We start from the raw sequence: 19,590 nt of genomic DNA, 5'->3' as shown, positions 1-19,590 counted from the left end.
ACTGGAGGGTGACCTAATGCCTAAGTATCAAACCCATAATCAGGTGTCCTCCTCACAGGAAACTTGTTTATACTGGTAGATCCCCTTGTGGCTCTTGCCTGACCTGTGTCTAGTTTAGCCATGCTCTAGAAGAGCCTTGACCAGGAATGATATTAGATTCAGATGTGTAGGTCAGATGAGACAGCATGAAAGCAGCTCAACAAAACACACAAAATAGCAGAAGTCGTTTAATACATAGAGATCCTGGAGAGAAGAGGATGGCATGTCTCTTAGGGCCATCAGGAAGGAGAGAACTGTTCAGGACATCCTCTCTCAACCAGTGGAAAAAAAGTGAGAGGGAGAGGCGGAGCTGGAGGGAGAGAAGAGAGAGAGAGAGAAAGAAAGAGAGAGAGAGAGAGAGAGAGAGAGAGATGATCCTGGGTGACTATGTATTTGTTGGGGTTCAAGGTGATAGCCAAGCAGTTTTCCCATAGGGATCTCTAATTGGTAGGTTTTATAGCAAGCCATCATGAGTTCTATGGAGTCACACTGTGACTGAGAGGTGGTCATTGTGGCATGTTTGAGCAGTCGGTAAGGGCTGTGGGGATCAGTGGGGCAAATCAAATAGGTTGTATCTAACTCCCTCATAGAGAGATCATAACCAGAAGGTGATTGTATCAGGAAGATACCTGAGGAACTAGGAGGAGGTGGAGAACTGGGAATTGTGTGAAGGGTGACTAAACCCTGCTTCTGGTATGAGAAAGATAAACCTATGCTCAAAATAGATGCTGAGGCAACAAATTTATAGGATTTTTATTAAAATTGCTTTATCTCTTGACTCTTTGTATGTGTGTTTCTTTTTCTTGCATTTTGTAATTTTTGTCTGAAAGGCAGGCATCTTGTGTAGAACAGTAGAGTTTGAGATACGTAGTATTTATACTGGGAAATGGAAGTGCCTATTCTTTAGCCAGCTCTTTGATATGAGTGATTATGTTCATCTAGGCAGGAGTACAACAGTTGAGGTTTGGTTGCTGCTGTGGTTCCCCTCAGCATGCCACGGGTTTCAAGTTCCTCCAGTTGAATTTCTCAGAACTCACATATTACTCTCAGTGACTCATATTACTGTTCTACCCCACCTTAAGGACTTCCTATGAGTTAGGTCTATGAGTTTCTATGTTTTCTCCCAGTGTATGGGACTTCTATTTGTTACTCGGTGCTTGCTCACCTGGTAATGGGAAGCAGGATTATGGTCCCTCTTTTTCTCTTTTTTAAATTTAGCTCTTATTTGAAGCAGGTATTATGTCTCTGGGTTATAAGCTGGTACTCTTTACGTAGTTCTGCCTCTCTCACAATGATGAGAACCCTCTGGGTCCAGGTTGTTTCCCTGTCCTTCTACCAGTTGAAGTGTTTTGTTCTGTTTTTTTTCTTCCCCCAACTGCACTGGATCTTTAGTGATACAGATTGTGTGTTCTTTTCCCAGTGGCTTATGCTTTTGTTTCCTCAGGGCCTAATTTCCTTGAGTGGCCCCTGCTTACTTCCTTCAGCTTGTATCACCCGGAAAAGCATAAAATTTATTTGTTTATTTTTTGCCCTGTCCCCATGGTTCTTATAAATACCCAGTGAGATTCATAGAGAAGAAGCTTCAGGTGAGTGCAAGTTCCCCCTGTGGCTGTGTCTCTCAAGAGTTCTCAGTGAAATATACGTTTAGTCTTTAATACCTTACTAACATTTAGGTGGAAGTCTTAATAGCTTGTGTGACAATTAGGTGTCTGTTCTAGTAAGCAAGGACTTGTATCCCATATTCCTTTGGAGGGATAAGTTTTTTACTTAGATTATTGGCTAGTTGCTTATTTCTGACGGATTTATGAGTAATTGTGATTTGGGAGGTTATTAAGTATTTTCTTGTTTAGGTTGGAAGCAGTACCCTTTTCAGCTTTTTATATTTTAAGCAGAAGCTACAATTTGACAAGTAGATTTTTGGTTCACAAGAATATAGGAATAAATTCTGGCTTTGTTGCAAATCATGCCTGATAATCATGACAGTTATTTTTTTTTATTTTTAAAAAATTGCCAAAGATTTAATTTATTCTAATCTATGTTTTAAGAGATAGATCAATAATTTTTATTAAAATATATTATTTATCCTTGTAATTCTCAAAAAGAAGCCATTCATGTTTTTCATTTTCTCACTTGACAGTTATTTACTGAGTACTCACCATGTGCCAGACAGATTGTTAATAAGTTAAATACATTAAGGATGTGCTGAATTAAACAAAAGAAAACAAAATAAATTAATTTTTCTAATACTTCCCAAAACCTTTGCAAATTTGTAAATTTTATAAATGAGTGTATGATTATCCAAAAGAGAATATAATGAACAATACAACAACATTAGATATTCATATCTAATTCTCATATTCTCTCTCTGTGTGTATGTGTGTGTGTGTGTGTGTGTGTGTGTGTGTGTGTGTGTGTGTGTGTGTGAATGTGAGTGAATGGTGTTTCTGGAGTTGTATATTGCTGCAATTTCCTGTTTTCCACATATATTTGACTTAGAAATCCAATCCTCTTCTCTCCCAACCATTTGTTGTTATTTGCTAATAACCTTACTATTTTTTAATTGTTTTTATTTACTAGACCCTAGGATCTCTATCCTACACCATCTATAATAGAAAATGAGGTGTTGTAAAAACAAGCATCAAACACTTATTCAATCTATCGTATTTGTTTTCTCCAGAATGTTCATTTTAGGGAGAATCAATCTTGAATATCTGTTTTTGGAGTTACATGTTTGGATTAGCATCTTGATTTAGCAACTTGGAACCATAAATACTAGTTCCACTGTTAGCATACTGGTTTGGAGCAGTGATTTTCAAAATGTAGCATGCACCCAAATAAACTGGAAAGTTCGTTAAACAGATTGCTGAGCCCTAACCCTAGAGTTTCTGATTCAGTAGGTCTTAGATAGGGCCCAGGGATTGGCATTTCAATAAGTTACCTGGTGATGACTGCTAGTTCAGGTTCTACAGTTAGAGGACATGTGATTTAGAGTCTAAAATGTGAGCAGACCAATCTAACACAAATCCTGTCTTCAGCACTCACCATGGAAATGAACACTGACAAATTATGTAATTTTAGTTCTCTCATCTAGGAAATAGGCATGATTGTATTCCTACCTTGTCAGGCTTGTTGGCTATATTAAATGATGAACAATTATTTAATATTCTGTAACTTAAAAGGTTCCACATTTAAAGGCTGATCTAAATGCCTCTTTTTAAAAATTATTTTTACAACCAGATGCCAGTATTTTGGGGCCTAAAATTTATCTTATACATTTTAATTGATGTCACTTACTTTAGTGAGACTTATTTTTTCCCCTCAAAATAGCTAGAAGAGAATAATATGAATGTTTCTATTACAAACAAAAGATAAACACTTAAGGTCATGGATATCCCAAGAACACTGGTTTGATCTTTACAATTTATATGAATATATTAAATGTATCCCCAAACTATGTACATCTATTCTTCATCAATTAAAAATGGTTTAGAAAGTTCTTATTTCTTTAGTAAGACTTTTAAAGTTCTATTTGAAATTAGAAGATAAATAAATACATATTACATTATGTAATTTCTTAGACTTTTTATTTATGTGTTCTCCAGTGAATATCATACAATATTGAAACAGGAACTATGGGTCCTTCTAATTAAAATAGTTGGCTCTGGTACCTTTGTTATTGAATTTTTAGTTGGGAAAGCCCTCAGGTGGTTATATAAAATTTCAAGAAATGTTGTTTGTTACTTCATTTTTATTTGATGAGACTAGGAAAAGCACCCTGCTAAAATTGTAAGTCTGTTTTCAAAATCAGAATGCCTTGGATTTATAAAGGAGAATTTTACATAGATGTTTACATAGAAAAGCAAGAATTCTCTTCTACTTTTATTTTACAACAGATTCAGCAAATATTTATTGACTAACACTTGAGTTTAAGTCACTTTTCAAGATATTCTAGATACTATAGCATAAATTAAAACTTGTGTCTTGTTGTTTTTATAATTTTTGTTTTGTTTTGTTTTGAGTTGGAGTTGTCACCCAGACTGGAGTGCAGTGGCTGCTCCTGGCCACCGCAGCCTCGACCTGCTGGGCTCCAGCAATCCTTCCGCCTCAGCCTTCCGAGTAGCCGGAATCACAGGCACGCGCTACCACGCCCGGCTGATTTTTTGATTTATTGCAGAGATGAGGTCTCGCTGCCCAGGCGGGTCTCGAACCCGCTGGCTCAGGCAATCCACTCACCTCAGCCTCCCAAAGGCGCGGGATTACAGGCTGAGCCACCGAGCCCGGCTTGTTTTTATAATGTCGTGGGGTCATCTAGTGATGTAGTCAGTGAATGAACATTTGTCATGATGAATGCATTTAAGTGACATACAAGGCACTATAGAATTCTTAGGGGAGGGAGTCATTTTTGAATCAAGAAGTCTGAAATCTAGAAACATGAACCTAGTAATCTAAGACGACTTGGAGATAAAAACATATTTGAAATATATTGTGGAAGGTGAATTAAAGGATTACAGAGGGAGGACCAATAGTAGCGGTTATAAGTGTGCTCAGAAGGAGGACCAATATGAGGGCGGCACAGATAAAAGAAAGCACAAGACATAGTAATTATGAACCCATGAAATGTGCATATCTGGGTATCTAAGCAAAGTCAAATATAATAGTTAAAGAGGGATGTTGTATAGAAAGTTATTCCTCTGATCTTGATGAGTTAAGACTTTATTCCTAGAACAGCGATGAGCAAACGATGACCTGTGGGGAAAAACTGGCCAGATGCCTGTTTGTGTAAATATGGTTTCATTGGAACGTGGCCATAACCATTTCTTATCTGAGGCCGCTTTCATACTGCAAAGGTAGAGTTGAACTGTTGTAATAAAGACCATATGGCCCTCAGGGTCTAAAGTATTTTCTATCTAAACTCTTACAGAAAAAATCAATTCTCTGACCCCAGTTATAGGGCAGTTCAGTAAGAAGTGCCAGTCTGTTGCTTGCTGGTTATAAGTACTGCACATGACCAGGTAAGGAGCTTTTGCCAGAATGCAAATTAACTCACTGCTTTCTTTACGAAGAAAGCCTTTGCGATGAAAAAATAAAAAATCTCAGCTGATCTGGACTGTTTCTTAGTATAAATTGATATGCTCTTATATCCTAGCAAGGCGTTTCATTTGCTTACAGAGCACTGCCATCCAGTTTAGTTCAAGGATCTCACCTGGCGTCAAGAAGGATATATTGAAGATTCCTAGGCATGTATATTTTAGAAAGAACCAATAAGATCAAATGGAAGTCGGGCTCGGTGGCTCAGCCTGTAATCCCGCGCCTTGGGAGGCTGAGGTGAGTTGATTGCCTGAGCCTGCAGGTTCGAGACCCGCCTGGGCAACTTGGTGAGACCTCATCTCTACAATAAATCAAAAATTAGCCGGCGTGGTAGCGTGCACCTATAGTTCCAGCTACTTGGAAGGCTGAGGCGAAAGGATCGCTGAAGCCCCGCAGGTCGAGGCTGTGGTGGCCGGGAGCAGCCACTGCACTCCAGTCTGGGTGACAGAGTGAGACTCCAACTCAAAAAAAAAAATCAAATGGAAGTCTTTTGTTGTTTGTTTTTTATCTCTTCTGGAATACTTGAAAGCACACATGTGAAACTTTTGAGTCCACTATAGGTAGTTCCAAACGCTGGGGAGTCAGCCAGTAAGGAGTTTCTATCCTTATTGTATAATAAGGAATATTCCTTTTTCCATTAATTTGTATCCTAAAATCCCACACAAGAACTCTGATTGGTCTGGCTTGTTTATGAAGCCCACCTACTCCAGCATTTGGTGGGTCAAGGACTTTGTTCATCACAGACAATGGAGTGCCAACTCCGTTAGATGGGGAGCAGTTCCTCACAACTAGGGGTGGTTTACCACAGACACTAAGCAAACACTATGGAAACTATTAGAAGACTGGCAATACTGAACACTATCTTAGTCCATTTGGGTGGCTATAACTCAATGCTATAAACTGGGTTACTTATAAACAGCAAATATTTATTTCTCACAATTCTGAAGACTGGTGAGACTAAGATCAAGGCGCTGACAGATTCAGTGTCTGGTGAGGGCTTTCTGGTTCATAAGCAGCACCTTCTAGCTGTGTCCTCACATGGTGGGAGAGCTCAGCTAGTTCTTGGGGTCTCTTTATAAGGGCCATACTCTCACATTTAAGGATTTTGTTCTCATTCTTCATGACCTAATTTTCTCTCAATGGCCTCACCTCCTAATAACATCATCTTGGGCACTAGGATTTCAACATATAAATGTTGGGGGTGGATCCCAAAATTCAGGCTATAGCAAATTCTTTGTAATTTTCGCTACTTACAGAGCTATTGTTCATGACAATGTTTCATAGATTATATCTTGTCGTGCATACTAAAGCAGCCCATGGTGTCACAGTAAATCAAAGGGCAGATCTCAATCGAAAGAATGAGCCTGGAGTATGTCTCTCTTGCTGTGTACATCCTGGTTAAAAAGTAGGCCTACAAACAAATATTTTGATTTGTTCATGCAAGTTTTTTTTTTTTTTTTTAACTAATTGAATTGGGGTAACTGCCTAGGAGATTCTCAGCAAAGGAAAAAACAGTATTTTCGTTATTTAATCTGTGTAATTTTAATACTTTAAAAACTGATTATCCTATGACACCTAGGTGATTTTCTTTAAAATAGTATGAACTATAAATCAGAAACCTTTTTATAATGACTTTTTAAACAACTTGTATACCATCATCTTGGATCTTTACTTTTGCGATACCTGGAAGTTTAATACAACTTTCTTAAAATGTTTACTAGTATGTGGTTTATGATTTGTTTTATTAGAAAAAGACATGCTTCTATAAAACATTCCACTTCCTACTCTGTATGAGAAAAGATAATTTGAAGGTTGGTAGAGAGATGCTGATATTTTATGGGTGACAGCACTCCTAGCTGTGATCATTATGGCTCTGCTTATTCCAGGAGAGGAGCTGATTTTTTTTTGTACATGCTTGAATGATCTCATCCCAGACACAGGCAAGTGTTTGTGCGATTCTTCATTTTTCCATTAGGAATCAAACATACATCATGTGCCCTCAATTAATGCTTATAAGACTAGTGACCAATTGATCTACTGCTACATTGGTATTGTGTTCACAGTTTGATACAAATACACAAATGCAGTTTTGTTGTTTGGATTTTTCAAATTGATCTTCTGACATCCCTTTTTTCCCCTTTTCCCTATAAGTGGAAGAGATAGTTCAGAGATATATAATGCTAGAGAATTATTTCTGTAATTTATCTTATATTGGTCCTTGTGACTGCATTTTTTAGGATTATATTGAATTGGGAAATTATGCATTAATTTTTATTTTCAATTGTGTGGCTTCTGGGACCTCTATTTGAAGAACTATTGACTTGATACTTTTATTATTGCTATGATTATGACCTTTAGTCACTTAATTCCTGTTCCATGGTCTCTAGATCTATTAGCTTTGTTCTGTCTTTCCTTCTTCTTTCTCTCTTTTTTTTTCTTTTTTGGCCTCAACCTGTAATAATTACTAACTTTTTATTTATTATGTCATCAGAATCTATAATTTCTGTCACTCTCTTGGTTTTTATATTTACACATGTGCTTGACAATTTTAAACTCACTTTTTAATTTTACATATTTTTTGAAGGCATACTGTATACCAGGCATTGTGTAGACAACAAGATAGACATGGTCCCTAAATATAACAATAAACATGTTAACATTTTGAGATGTTTTATGCAGTTCTTCCTTGTATATAAGTTCATACAAAATATGTATGTATAACAACACATACATATATACATATATTTGCGTACACACACACACACACACACACACACATACTGTTGAACATCTGGTATAGTACGTGGTATATGGTAGGCAGTCAATAGATGTTGCATTCATTAAATGTGATACAAATGTGTTCCATTCACTGGTTGGTCTTTTCAGCACCATATTGATAAACAGAAATCATTATTTTGAATATAATCCAGTTTTTAAAATATTTCCCTGTATGGTTAGTGATTTTTATATACTGTTTATAAAAAACTTTATTTCTCTCACAGTATGAAGGTATTAATATCTTCTGCAGACTTTCATTCCAAGTAAAATCTACCAGGAATTTTTTAGTTTTGAGTTCTGTGAAGTTACCAGTTAAATTTCATTTTTTCCCCCTCATGGCTCAGTAATTTATTCAGTTCACTTACCGAAAAGATTATCATTTCTGCCACTGCTCTGATGAGCCAAACTTTTCAGAAATCAAATGTCCAAATACATGTGAATCTGTTTTAGGACTATTTCTTCTAGTTCTGTGGCCTAGTATTTATTTTTTTCTTCTATACCACTCTGTCTTAATTTTGTAGTTTATGAGGCTACTAGAACAGCAAGAACAACAACAAAAACCCATCAACCAAAAGGCTTATAAACAGTAAACATTTATTTTGCATACTTCTGGAGGCTGAGAGGTCCAATATCATGGTGCTGGCAGACTTGCTGTTTGGGGAGGGTCCATTTCCTGCTTTATAGATGGTGTCTTTTACTTTCTTCCCTTGATGGAATGAGTAGCTATTTCCCTGGGGTTTCTTTTGTAAGAGCACTAATCCCACTAATGTGCCTTAATCACCTCTCAAAACACCCTACATACTAACACTATCACCTTGGTGTTTCTGATTTCAGCATATGAATTTGTGAGGGACAAACACATTTAGACCATAGCACTTGATTGCTATACCTTTATAACGAATCTTGATATCTGTTTAAGTCCTCCAGTTTTGTTTCCTTCATGATTAAATTGGCTATTCTTGGCTCTTTGCATTTATATATGACACTTAGGATTAGTTTGCCAGTTTCAAAAAAAAAAAAATTATTGGGAGTGTATTGAGGTTTCATTAATAATTAAATCCATTTGTGAAGACCTGATAAATTTAAAAATACTGAGTCCCGCAATTCACATACACGGTATTGTGCTGGAGTCTGTACTGGTTCAGGAGAGCTGATGGGGTGTATCTCTTCCCAACTCTCATTCCCACTGGGAGGCAGAGGCATGTTATGTAAAGATGTGTATGGGATATTAAATATTGCTCATTATTTATTTAAAATCAATTTTAACTGATGCATGATATATGTAGTTTGGGGGTACATGTGATAATTTAATACATTCTTATAATTTGTAGAGATCAAAGATTGGTATACTTGGGATGTCTATCACCTTAAGTATTTGTCTTTTTTAATGCTAGAAACATTCAAATTATTCTCTTCTAGGTATTTTCAAATATTCAATAGATTATGGTAAACTATAATCACTCTATATAGTCACTGACTATATGTAAACTCTATGCTTATATCTATAAATCCACTTCTCTGTATCCCCCCCACCCCTTTTTTAGTATCCTAAGTCTATTAATAAGACTCTTATAGGGTTTAAGGAGTGGATTTGGGGACATAATATAATACTACTCTCATTTTTTAGAACAATTTTATTTTAAAGATGTGCAGCCGGGCTTGGTGGCTCCGCCTGTAATCCCGCGCCTTTGGGAGGCTGAGGTGAGTGAATTGCCTGAGCCCGCGGGTTCGAGACCCGCCTGGGCGGCAAGACCTCATCTCTACAATAAATCAAAAAATCAGCCGGGTGTGGTAGTACATGCCTATAATTCCGGCTTGGAAGGCTGAGGCGGAAGGATCGCCGGAGCCCAGCAGGCGAGGCTGCGGTGGCCGGGTGCAGCCACTGCACTCCAGTCTGGGCGACACAGTGAGACTCCAACTCAAAAAAAAAAAAAAAAAGATTTGGTGTACAATACAGGGTTAGGTATACAAATGGTCACAATAGATTATTTTAAGAGATATGTGAAGACTAAATAGAGTGAATCAACACTAGTGAAGGACCATTTAGGAGGCTTATTACTCTAGTCAAGAAGAAATAAAAATTTGGCTTAGGTGGTGGTATTAAAATTAGAGAGAAATAGACAATTCAAACTATATCTCAAAAGTAGAACCCAATTTCATTGAGGAAATCTAGGTACAGTACATCAACAGAGTTTCATTATAAAGTAAAATAGAATTCAAATAATACTGACAGTAGCTTAAATAAAGTTTTGCAGATTAAATAAATTATGCACATATGGAAATGTGTATGTATTTTTTTATTAAATGTTTTTATTATTGTTTCTGTATGCTAAATATACATATACATCTTTGTCCTGGGTGTCCCTGAGATACCAGGATATTAAGCATGCAAGAAGCAAACCTGGAGATACTTTTTCATTGAGATACGATTCAGAAAAATTAATATTACAACTCCACCTCTTAAAAATTATCTTAACTTATATTCTCTTTGGTTTGCAGGACACTAACGTTTTCATTTCATTAGTAACGACTTATGATATAAACACAACCACAAATTACATTTGCCATGTGGTTAATGCATTAAATGGGCCAGGTACTGTGTTAGTTGTTTCACATATTCTATTTTTAAATCTTATCAAGACTATACAAAGAACCACCATGTTTTACAAAATGAAAAGGTAATATGTTTAGAGAAGTTAGATAATCTGGCCAAAGTTGGTCATCTAGTAAGTGACAAGGCCAGAGGCCAAACCCTGCCATGTCTTTTGCAGACAATTATATTCCCAGGACCTTGGACAGCCACTGGCAAAACTGGAAAGACTGAGCACTCAATAAATGTGTGGTGGCTGCATGAATACTTCTGTCTCTTTTTCCACCTACTTGCTATTAATAATTCACATTTCTTTTCTCAAAAGAATAATGAGATTTAAAAAATAAAATATATTTATAAGTAGCAAGTTGAAACTTTGTGATTTCTCACATCTGTATTTAGGTTAGAAACTGACAGGAAATCAAGTTAATTAAAAAAAAAAAAAAAAAAAAAATAGTGCCAGAATACCCAAACTGCAAAGAATCACTGCTTTATTTATGCTTCAAAAATCTCTGTATAATCTAGCATGTCTTTAATGGTATATTATTTCTCTTTTGAATTGGTAGTGTTAGGACAAAAATTCTTTGTCTTTTATGGGAAGAATATATTGATCCATAATTGTTTCATTATTTTTTTCTCTTTTATTTGATTTTAGAAAAAATAAAGACACACTTTTAAAATTTATCTGCAAGTTTATTGAAATATGTTGAAGTGAAACTGAGCTAAATTAATAAAGAGATAATAAATTTGAACTAAAAGCCTTTGAGACCAATGATTTGAACCCCAGACCAGTTTCCTATTTTTATTTCCTTCTTATTCATGTTTTCTTACTCTTTTTATGCTTCTTTTAAAGGCATTCAGTACTTTGGGGACTCATTTGACTCACATGAAAATGAGCTCTAAAAAGCTGATTAGGGGATTGGTGTTATCATTGCACAAAAAAGCCAACCAAGTTATTAAAGATCTGGTAATTTCAGCTTCCGTGATAATAATATACATTGTCTCAATTGCTATCACTGCAGAGACTGTGGATTCAAAATCAAAACTGTAAAATAATTGTTTCCAATGAAGGTTATGGACATTAATTATTATATAAAATATCATACTTTTAGAAAATGTCATGGTGCAATAAAATATGGTCAATGACAAACTATGTTATGTTTCATCATATTCTTCTTTTTTAATCTGATTAACACTTTCCCCAGAAATACTACAGATGGCTGGTACCTGTATGCTGATAGTTCTAATGGGAAATTTGGTGACACCGCTGACATCCTTACTCCTGTCATTTCACTCACAGGACCAAAGTGTACTTTGGTTTTCTGGACACATATGAATGGTGCTACGGTTGGTTCTCTCCAGGTACTGCTCAGGAAATCACATTTTCTGAATTTTTCCTATGAAACTTCATTGTGCATAATTTTATGTCATTAAAATATAGTCTGTTAATAAATGAAAATGAACAATTACCAACACTTCACTAGTTTCATAATGGTATAATTGAGTAAAAGCTTTAGCAAAATTGAACATGGATAACTAATAGGTACTTTTTATTCTATTTAATTTATGAATGTCATCTCTATTCTCAGGTTACAGCTCCTGTGTAATACTATTTTGCACTTAAAAATATATCCTGTTGGTTTAAGTATCAATGTTCTGAGTAAATCACAACCAAATTCACACACACACACACACACACACACACACACACACACACACACACCACACTTTGGTACTATCTGGATGTGTATTCTTACTGCCTTAGATGGTAGGAGTGCTGCAATAGTCTTTTTCAATTTGTTTCTTTATAATGGAAGAAAAAAGAATTAAATTGGTTCAAACTCACAAAATTCTGCAAGAATAGTACCGATATCACCAACATACCCTTCACTCAGAGATTCCATTTTTGTGCCAATTGTCCTAATAATGTCCTTAAGAGCAAAAAATTCAATACAAGATCACATATTACACCCAGTTATTCCTTTCTAATGCCTTTCAAACAGGAATGATTTCTTAATCTTCACTAGACTTTTATGACCTTGATATATTAAAAAATTTGAGTCAAGTCATTTTGAAAAATGTTTCTCAGTTTGGATGTGTTCAGTGTTAAGCATTTTTTGCATGTAATTATCACCAATATTGGGGTTTTTTATTGTATTGCATTTGTTAATGATATATATCAATCCTATTATTTTTTGTTGCTTTAGTTATCAGTAAATATTTTGTGAAGATATATTTTAAGGCTATGTGAAATCTTGACCTCAACTCAATTTTGCCGACTAGTTTTGCCTCCGTTAATATTTTCTACCTGAATTAATTTTGTGATGTGGACTGTCTAATTGTGATTTATAATTCCATTAGTCTGTCTACATTTGTGGGTTTGGTTTATTTTCATCTCTCTATTGTCCATTTATTGTTTTATATCAGTGTGGACTCATGAGTTTCTATTTTATTCAATGTATTATAGTAAATTATTATTATTATTTATTTGGTTCCAAGATTGTCTCAGATTTTGTTATAAATCTCTTTAAACTGATATCTACCTCTCTAACAAGCCCCAATATTCTTTGAGCATTTTCTTTCTTTATGGCCAAAATGTTTCAAACTCTAAACTCATTTTTATCCTCTCCTCTGGAATCAACTACTTCTCCAGAAAGTGTTTTTTTTTTTTTTTCTTTTTTTCCCCCCTAAGGTACACACAGGCAAGACCTCTATAGTAGAGTAGTTCTGGAATACTAATGCGGATTCCCAAGTCTGTCCTCCCTAATTGGACATATCGTGGTAGAGAACGACATATAAGGTTCATAAGTAATATGTATGGACACATCACTTATAAAGATGAAGTCAACTCAATTTGGGAGCATTTCCGCCTACACTCAGTTTCATAATTTATGTGCAAATTCTAGAATTGTATACCATGTAGAGTTTTAGACCAAGGCTACCTGGCTAAAAGCAATCTATAGATAAGGACTCTCCCCTTCTCAAATACCACTAGTTTGTCAAATCTGTCTCTAGCATATTTGCCTTCTTTTTTTCCCAGTAAAGAGAGAGAGGCTGACTGCAGTCCAACTGCCTCACTGCTTCATTCCCAATAGTTTATTTCCAATTTTGATAGAAGGTGCTTTTTCATTCCCTCATTTTATCACTATTTTATTGTGTAATTTTCCTGGCTATTGCTATTCATTTTCCAAAAACATTTTAGGTGAAGACAAGTTATTTCAAAAAATAATATTTAAAAAATTGGAAACATATTAAACTAATAGATTAAATTTAGAATTGTATATGTATGATAAGGTAAGACTTCTTAACAACAACAAAAAAAACAGTTTAAAAGTATATTTGTGTATGTGCATGCAGGTGTGTGCTTAATAATCTAAAAGAATCCAAATAGTCATATGGGTTGAAGTTATAACGTATTGGTTTACATTGGCTTTTAACAAATGATTTTAAGCAAAACAATCACTACAACTGCAGGGTTTTCAACAGTAAAATGAGCATATTTTCCTAATGTTGTGGTTAAGGTTAATGATTTGAAATATGCTTTCAGTTTTTCAGAATGAAATTTGGTACTAGTATATAAACAATTACCAAATCATATTAAATTTTTTAAAGTAATTAATTATCAAATAAATAAAATTGTACATATTATTTTTGTACATGTATGATAAAATAACATTAAATGTTGTATTTCTATGTTACTTGAACAAATCTTTCCTTCCTGATTTGTATATAATATGGTATTCATACAGTGATGCATTTTCTATACGTTTTTTAATATCTTTCCAACATAATTTTACTTATTAGTTAGGAATTATATTTTCTTGACATCAGCAACATGCTGAATTAACTTGAATTTTATAGAACAAAAAATTGAAGATATTTTTACCAGAAACCTGCTTTTTCTATGACTTTGAAAACTAGCTTTATGAAACAGTCTAAATTTAATCTTTTACAAAACATAATCCTTTTACAAAACCATTAAATGTTATCTTCACTTTTAAAAGTCAAAACTTCTTTCACAAACCCTTTATTTGAATAATTCCTTGGTTGTATAAACTTACTTATAAAATGTAATATGAAAGGATTAAATAAACAATCTAAGTCAGTTATCTTAAAATGTGAAATTATTCAGCTCTTCCCATGTTCATCAGTAACTCTCTTCATGGCTTATTTTGCAACATTCTAAAAGAAGAGCCCTAATGGTTTGCCTGCAGTGGCTAATCTACACCTCTGGAATGAGGGTACAGTACTGATGAGAATTTGTTGGTTTCAAGGCTGTGAGGCAGGAATCTCTCACTGGCACAACAAATAGATGCCCCTCATCTCACCCATTTGTGCCATTTCAGTTAAATGGGCTCACACTTACATAATACAACTGCCACATTGAAACCAATCTGATGAGAAAGCTCATCCCCAAGAGTGTTTTGGTTGGTAGCTGCATGCTTTCTCATTTGACCACATGAATATTATTTAATATATAAAATATATTAAATCTGCTGCCAGATTTGCAAAAAGTTGATGTAGCTGAGTTCTTAATGAAATAGTATCCAGATACCTCAGCACTTGACTGACAGATATTCATACACACCTTTATTACACAAAGCTTGTGAGATACCCTAAGGGCACAGTGTTCAACCTTTAGAGTAGAAAACAGCTATCTAATGGAAAAATGTCTCAGCTCTTCTCTCAGGGGCTTCGTGTGGATCTTGAAATTCGGAAAAGCCACTAGAAACATTCTTATATGTTTGGAAGTTCTCAAGATAAAATATTCCGACAACTTTTATTTGATTCATTTTTGCAGGTACTCATCAGAAAGGATAATGTTACATCTAAATTGTGGGCTCAAACTGGACAGCAGGGTGCACAGTGGAAGAAAGTAGAAGTGTTTTTAGGCGTTCATTCACATACACAGGTTTGTAATCCAAGAGTTACAGGATGAAGGTGTTTTGTTGATTTTTAAAAATCTTTTATCCTAATTTATTTCCTCCTCTCTCAGCCTTCTCACCTCCCTCCCCCATTCCCTTTTCTGTGTGTTGTATGAATGCCTCGACACTGTTATCACTCCATAGGGCATTTTCCATAAGGAATTTATAGTTCCAAAATGCTCTGATTCCTTTCAATCAGACATTCATACTTCTAGGACCATTTAATTTGAATAACAACCTCTCTCTTCTCTCTTCCTCTATTTTGCAAATAAATTCTCAGAGTTTGTGGAGTAAATTACTTCAAATATTATTTAAAAGACAGTTTTTGAAAGCACATCTATTGTCGGATTTTATTATGCATAATAGGTTTAACTAATTTTCAAAATGTTTTGGAGAAGGGCAGTATTTTGTAATACTTTATTAGTCTTTTTGTAGATTATAATAATATTAAGAGGCTAAGACGTATACCTATCTAATAACTAAAGAAAAGTATAGCACAGAGATTGACATGTTTAAACTAAAAATGATTATGCGCCAAAATATTTCATAAGGACTTTATTTTTTATGAATTTTCAAGAAAATAAGAGCTCTATGGGCTGTGGTTTTATTGCAGATTTTCTTGGAAGATGAGGCTTAGCTATGAAGATTTGTTAAAATTTGAATAAGCAGAGTGAGAATCCAGAGCCATTTATGTAGGAGAACATTAACCGCCTGGGGCTTAATTTCATGAATTTAGAGCCATTTATCACTAGATAGAAGGGATATGATCCTTGCTAAATATTGCATTTCCAGTCCTCTGTATGTGCAGCTAGGGAAGCCAAGTCAGCTGTGAATGTTCAGTAAATGTGTCTACAATCATGTGCTTTCTCTGATAGGTCAGCCCCTCTCAATTCCAAAGGGTGTACAGGCTTCCTTTGTATATAGACATCAATACAACATTACACCCAATTTTTCTTGGAATGACAGGTGTAATAGATCCCATATATTGTTTTTAACTCTCACTGAAATTCAGTTTTCTTATGAATCATTTTTAGATTATTTAGGATATGGATAAAACTATGTTCAACTTGAAGTAGTAAAGACTGGATAGCAATTTAATAGCCTTGCACAATATGAAATTTATTATTCGAGCAATTTCAATTGTTCAACCTCCAAGCCTTTAAACTGAGGTAAGAAGAAGAATCCTCAGCAAGAACATATAGAAGGTTCTAGCTGCCAGGCATAGGCTTCCACCCCAGGCAATGAATTCCTTCTGAGCAGCAGTGAATTCTTAACCAGTTCTGTGCATGTGGAATATTTGTATAGTAAAATGATGTTTAAAGTAATGTTGAAGGGGATTTCATCAAGTGGATCAATTATTAATGTAGCCATGCTGAAATTCTAAGTTTTCATATATGGAAATTTGATTAAGGAGAAGTATAATGCTTTTGTTTGAATTGTAAAACTATTTGAACATTGCATTTGAATGTTTATTATTTCATGTGATGTACTGTACTTATTTCTTCAGAAAAAAATGTATTGAACACCTACTATGTGCAAAACTATGCCCAGGAGATATAGTGATGAATCAGACACACTGTTCATGATACTTTCAATTCTAGCAATATTGTTCCCATTCCCTCTCAAAGATGAGTCTCTGTAGCTCCTGAGGAAAAGTATAAGATATTTTTAGAAACTGTATTCTTAAGCAAACCTGGGAAGGTTGCATATTTTTATTTGGGAGCTCTCAAATTTAAACAAAATCTTTAGTTATATCAATTTTTATAAACAGGACAGTCACATATATAGCATGTAATGAGCGTTAGTGACTAGTCTATGAATTTTTAAAATAGTTGCTCATTTTACTTTCACAATGGACCTATGAAGTCCATACTATTATCATCTCCAAACTGTGAATTAGAATACAGACATACCTAGAAGTTAGGCAGACTTTCGATATGATCAGGCCTTCCCTCAGTTCACAATTCAGCTGCTATGCTACGTTGCCTACCAAATTTTACAAAAAGAATTAATCCTGACTTTGTTCTACCAAAGAAAGATGCATTGTAATTTCTATTTTTAAGTACATTTAATCACATTCCACATTAAACCCTTTGGAATTCCAGCCAACACTGTATGGAACATTGAAATATAAGTGATTATTTCATCATTTGGACAGGGAAGGCAACCGAAATTATAGCTAAAGGATAGAAGATAAGCAAATTAATAATGAAACACTCATAGAGTTATCTGGTTTCTTATTTGCAGAGCATTGCATCACAAATTAAAATGGTTAGACTATCTAGATAGTAGAGTATCCTTTTCATTTTGTATATCAATGTTTTTTTCAGGGCTCAATTTCCTTTGTAAGAAAGATATGGTCCTTGTTTTACTCTCTAGTTTCATCTTTTCTTGATCACTTGCAAGCTCTTCCTCTATCTTACTAGAGTTAGTTTTCTTTTTCAGCTCATCTGCTATGAACAATTTATGACTTTTATGCAAATTCAGCAAACAAAAACTGTTATATTTTTCTTTTGGTAAAGTGAGAGGCATAATTTCAATTATTCTGTTCTCTCATATTAAGAGGGAAACAAATGCCCATGTTTGGATAATTGCATAAAAACATACCGTATCTTCAGGAAAAAAACTGTAAATATTTCTTTTAAGAAAAATAAACCAGTCATGCTGGCTCATGCCTGTAATCCCAGCACTTTGGGAGGCCAAGGCAAGATGATTGCTTGATCCTAGGAATTCAAGACCAGCCAGGCAACATAGCAAGATCTTGTCACTACAAAATTTTTTTTTTTAATTAGCTGATTGTGGTGGTGCAGGCATGTAGTCCCTGCTACTTGGGAAGCTGAAGTGGAAGGATAGCTTGAATCCAGGAGATCATGGCTACAGTGAGTGGAACCATACCATTGCACTCCAGACTGGGCAACAGAGTGAGACTCTGACTCTAAATGAATGAATGAATGAATGAATAAATATTCAAAATTGGGCAAAAGGTACTTAGGAAACTGGTAACAGTAAAAGTTTTGTACAAAATCACTAAAGTAAAAATGTACTCCTTAATTCCTCTCTATTGTTTTAAATTTACTTTGAAATATATGAATATATCTTATGTTAACATATATACATTTATCTTGCAGAAAAATGTAATAAGAACACTGTGTATTTCTCTGAAAAATCTGAGACTCACCAATATGTGACTTTTTATGTACCTAGGAAACAATGTTCATTGTTATTCCAAGCAGTGGTATTGTTACAAACTGAAGATGGAATTTCTAAAAACATTAGTGACTTCGGTTATTATTCTTCACCACTTTTGATGCTATTGAAGACCATATATGTGGGAAATCACTGTCAAACAATAGGACATATGAGAATACTGTTCATAATATACAATAATCACAGGCAAATCAAAATAATTTCTATTCCAAAGATGTGCCAAATTAAAAAAAAAATAGCTCTCAGTATTGAGGACTGATCTCCTTTGGCTTTCAAAGAGTTGGAGTGTACACATCTGGGAGTAACAAGAATTGAGCAAAATAAAGAACGTGCTTGTATCTTCTTTCTCTTGGTATTTTAAGTCACCTGATTTTAACCTCCTACTTGTATGGTGAGACTCTAAGCATGAGCTGGTCTTGTTTTGTATCGGAGAACTGGTACAGGCAACATCACTGGGTTGGTGACTCTTGCCAATTTTTATGGCCCCACATCCTAAAAATCTAGACATGAGTCAGTGGTGTTGCTGCTCCCACATTCTTATGTATTGAGTATAACTGAGATCTTAAGTGGCTCCGAAGTTTTCTGGGTCGTTTTCAATATAAGGACATTTTAAAAATCAGATTCAAACTTGATGTGCTTGATACAAGGTCCTCCTCCCAAAAATAGAATTATTGTTTGCAGGGTGAGCACCTTGTAGTATGTGCTTCCCCACTAGGTAAATGTTCCAGGAACCCACTGGCGTCAGTGTACCAGCCAGCATTGTTGTGAGAAGCTATGTTGGGCTTCAGTCAATTTTTTGGTCTTTTGGGAGATTCTTTCAATGCATTTGCCCATTTTTTGATGGGTGATTTACTTGAACAACCTGCCCTTGAACACTGTGCTGAGTGTTCACTAGTTTTGGGCCCAAAATGGCATGCCTTACCTACCCTGTTCACCTAATCACACCCCAAGAGACCATTTTTT

At 35.0% G+C, this 19,590-nt stretch overlaps 1 protein-coding gene across 1 annotated transcript in view; it reads left to right on the top strand.

Annotated features, from left to right (window-relative positions):
• Positions 1–19,590, top strand: part of MALRD1 (MAM and LDL receptor class A domain containing 1) — a gene marked incomplete at both ends in the record, with an annotated part of 488,577 nt that overhangs the window by 105,172 nt on the left and 363,815 nt on the right. Inside the window, 2 exons of the mRNA XM_008054043.1 lie at positions 11,701–11,857; positions 15,297–15,407. Of these exons, the coding sequence (XP_008052234.1) occupies positions 11,701–11,857; positions 15,297–15,407 (268 nt within the window). The remainder of the gene's footprint in view (positions 1–11,700; positions 11,858–15,296; positions 15,408–19,590) is intronic.

The sequence above is a fragment of the Carlito syrichta genome, unplaced genomic scaffold (genome assembly GCF_000164805.1).
Source record: "Carlito syrichta isolate Samal-C Ts95f unplaced genomic scaffold, Tarsius_syrichta-2.0.1 Scaffold288977, whole genome shotgun sequence".
NCBI classification, from domain to species: domain Eukaryota; kingdom Metazoa; phylum Chordata; class Mammalia; order Primates; family Tarsiidae; genus Carlito; species Carlito syrichta.
This window is presented reverse-complemented; position numbering and strand designations above follow the sequence as displayed.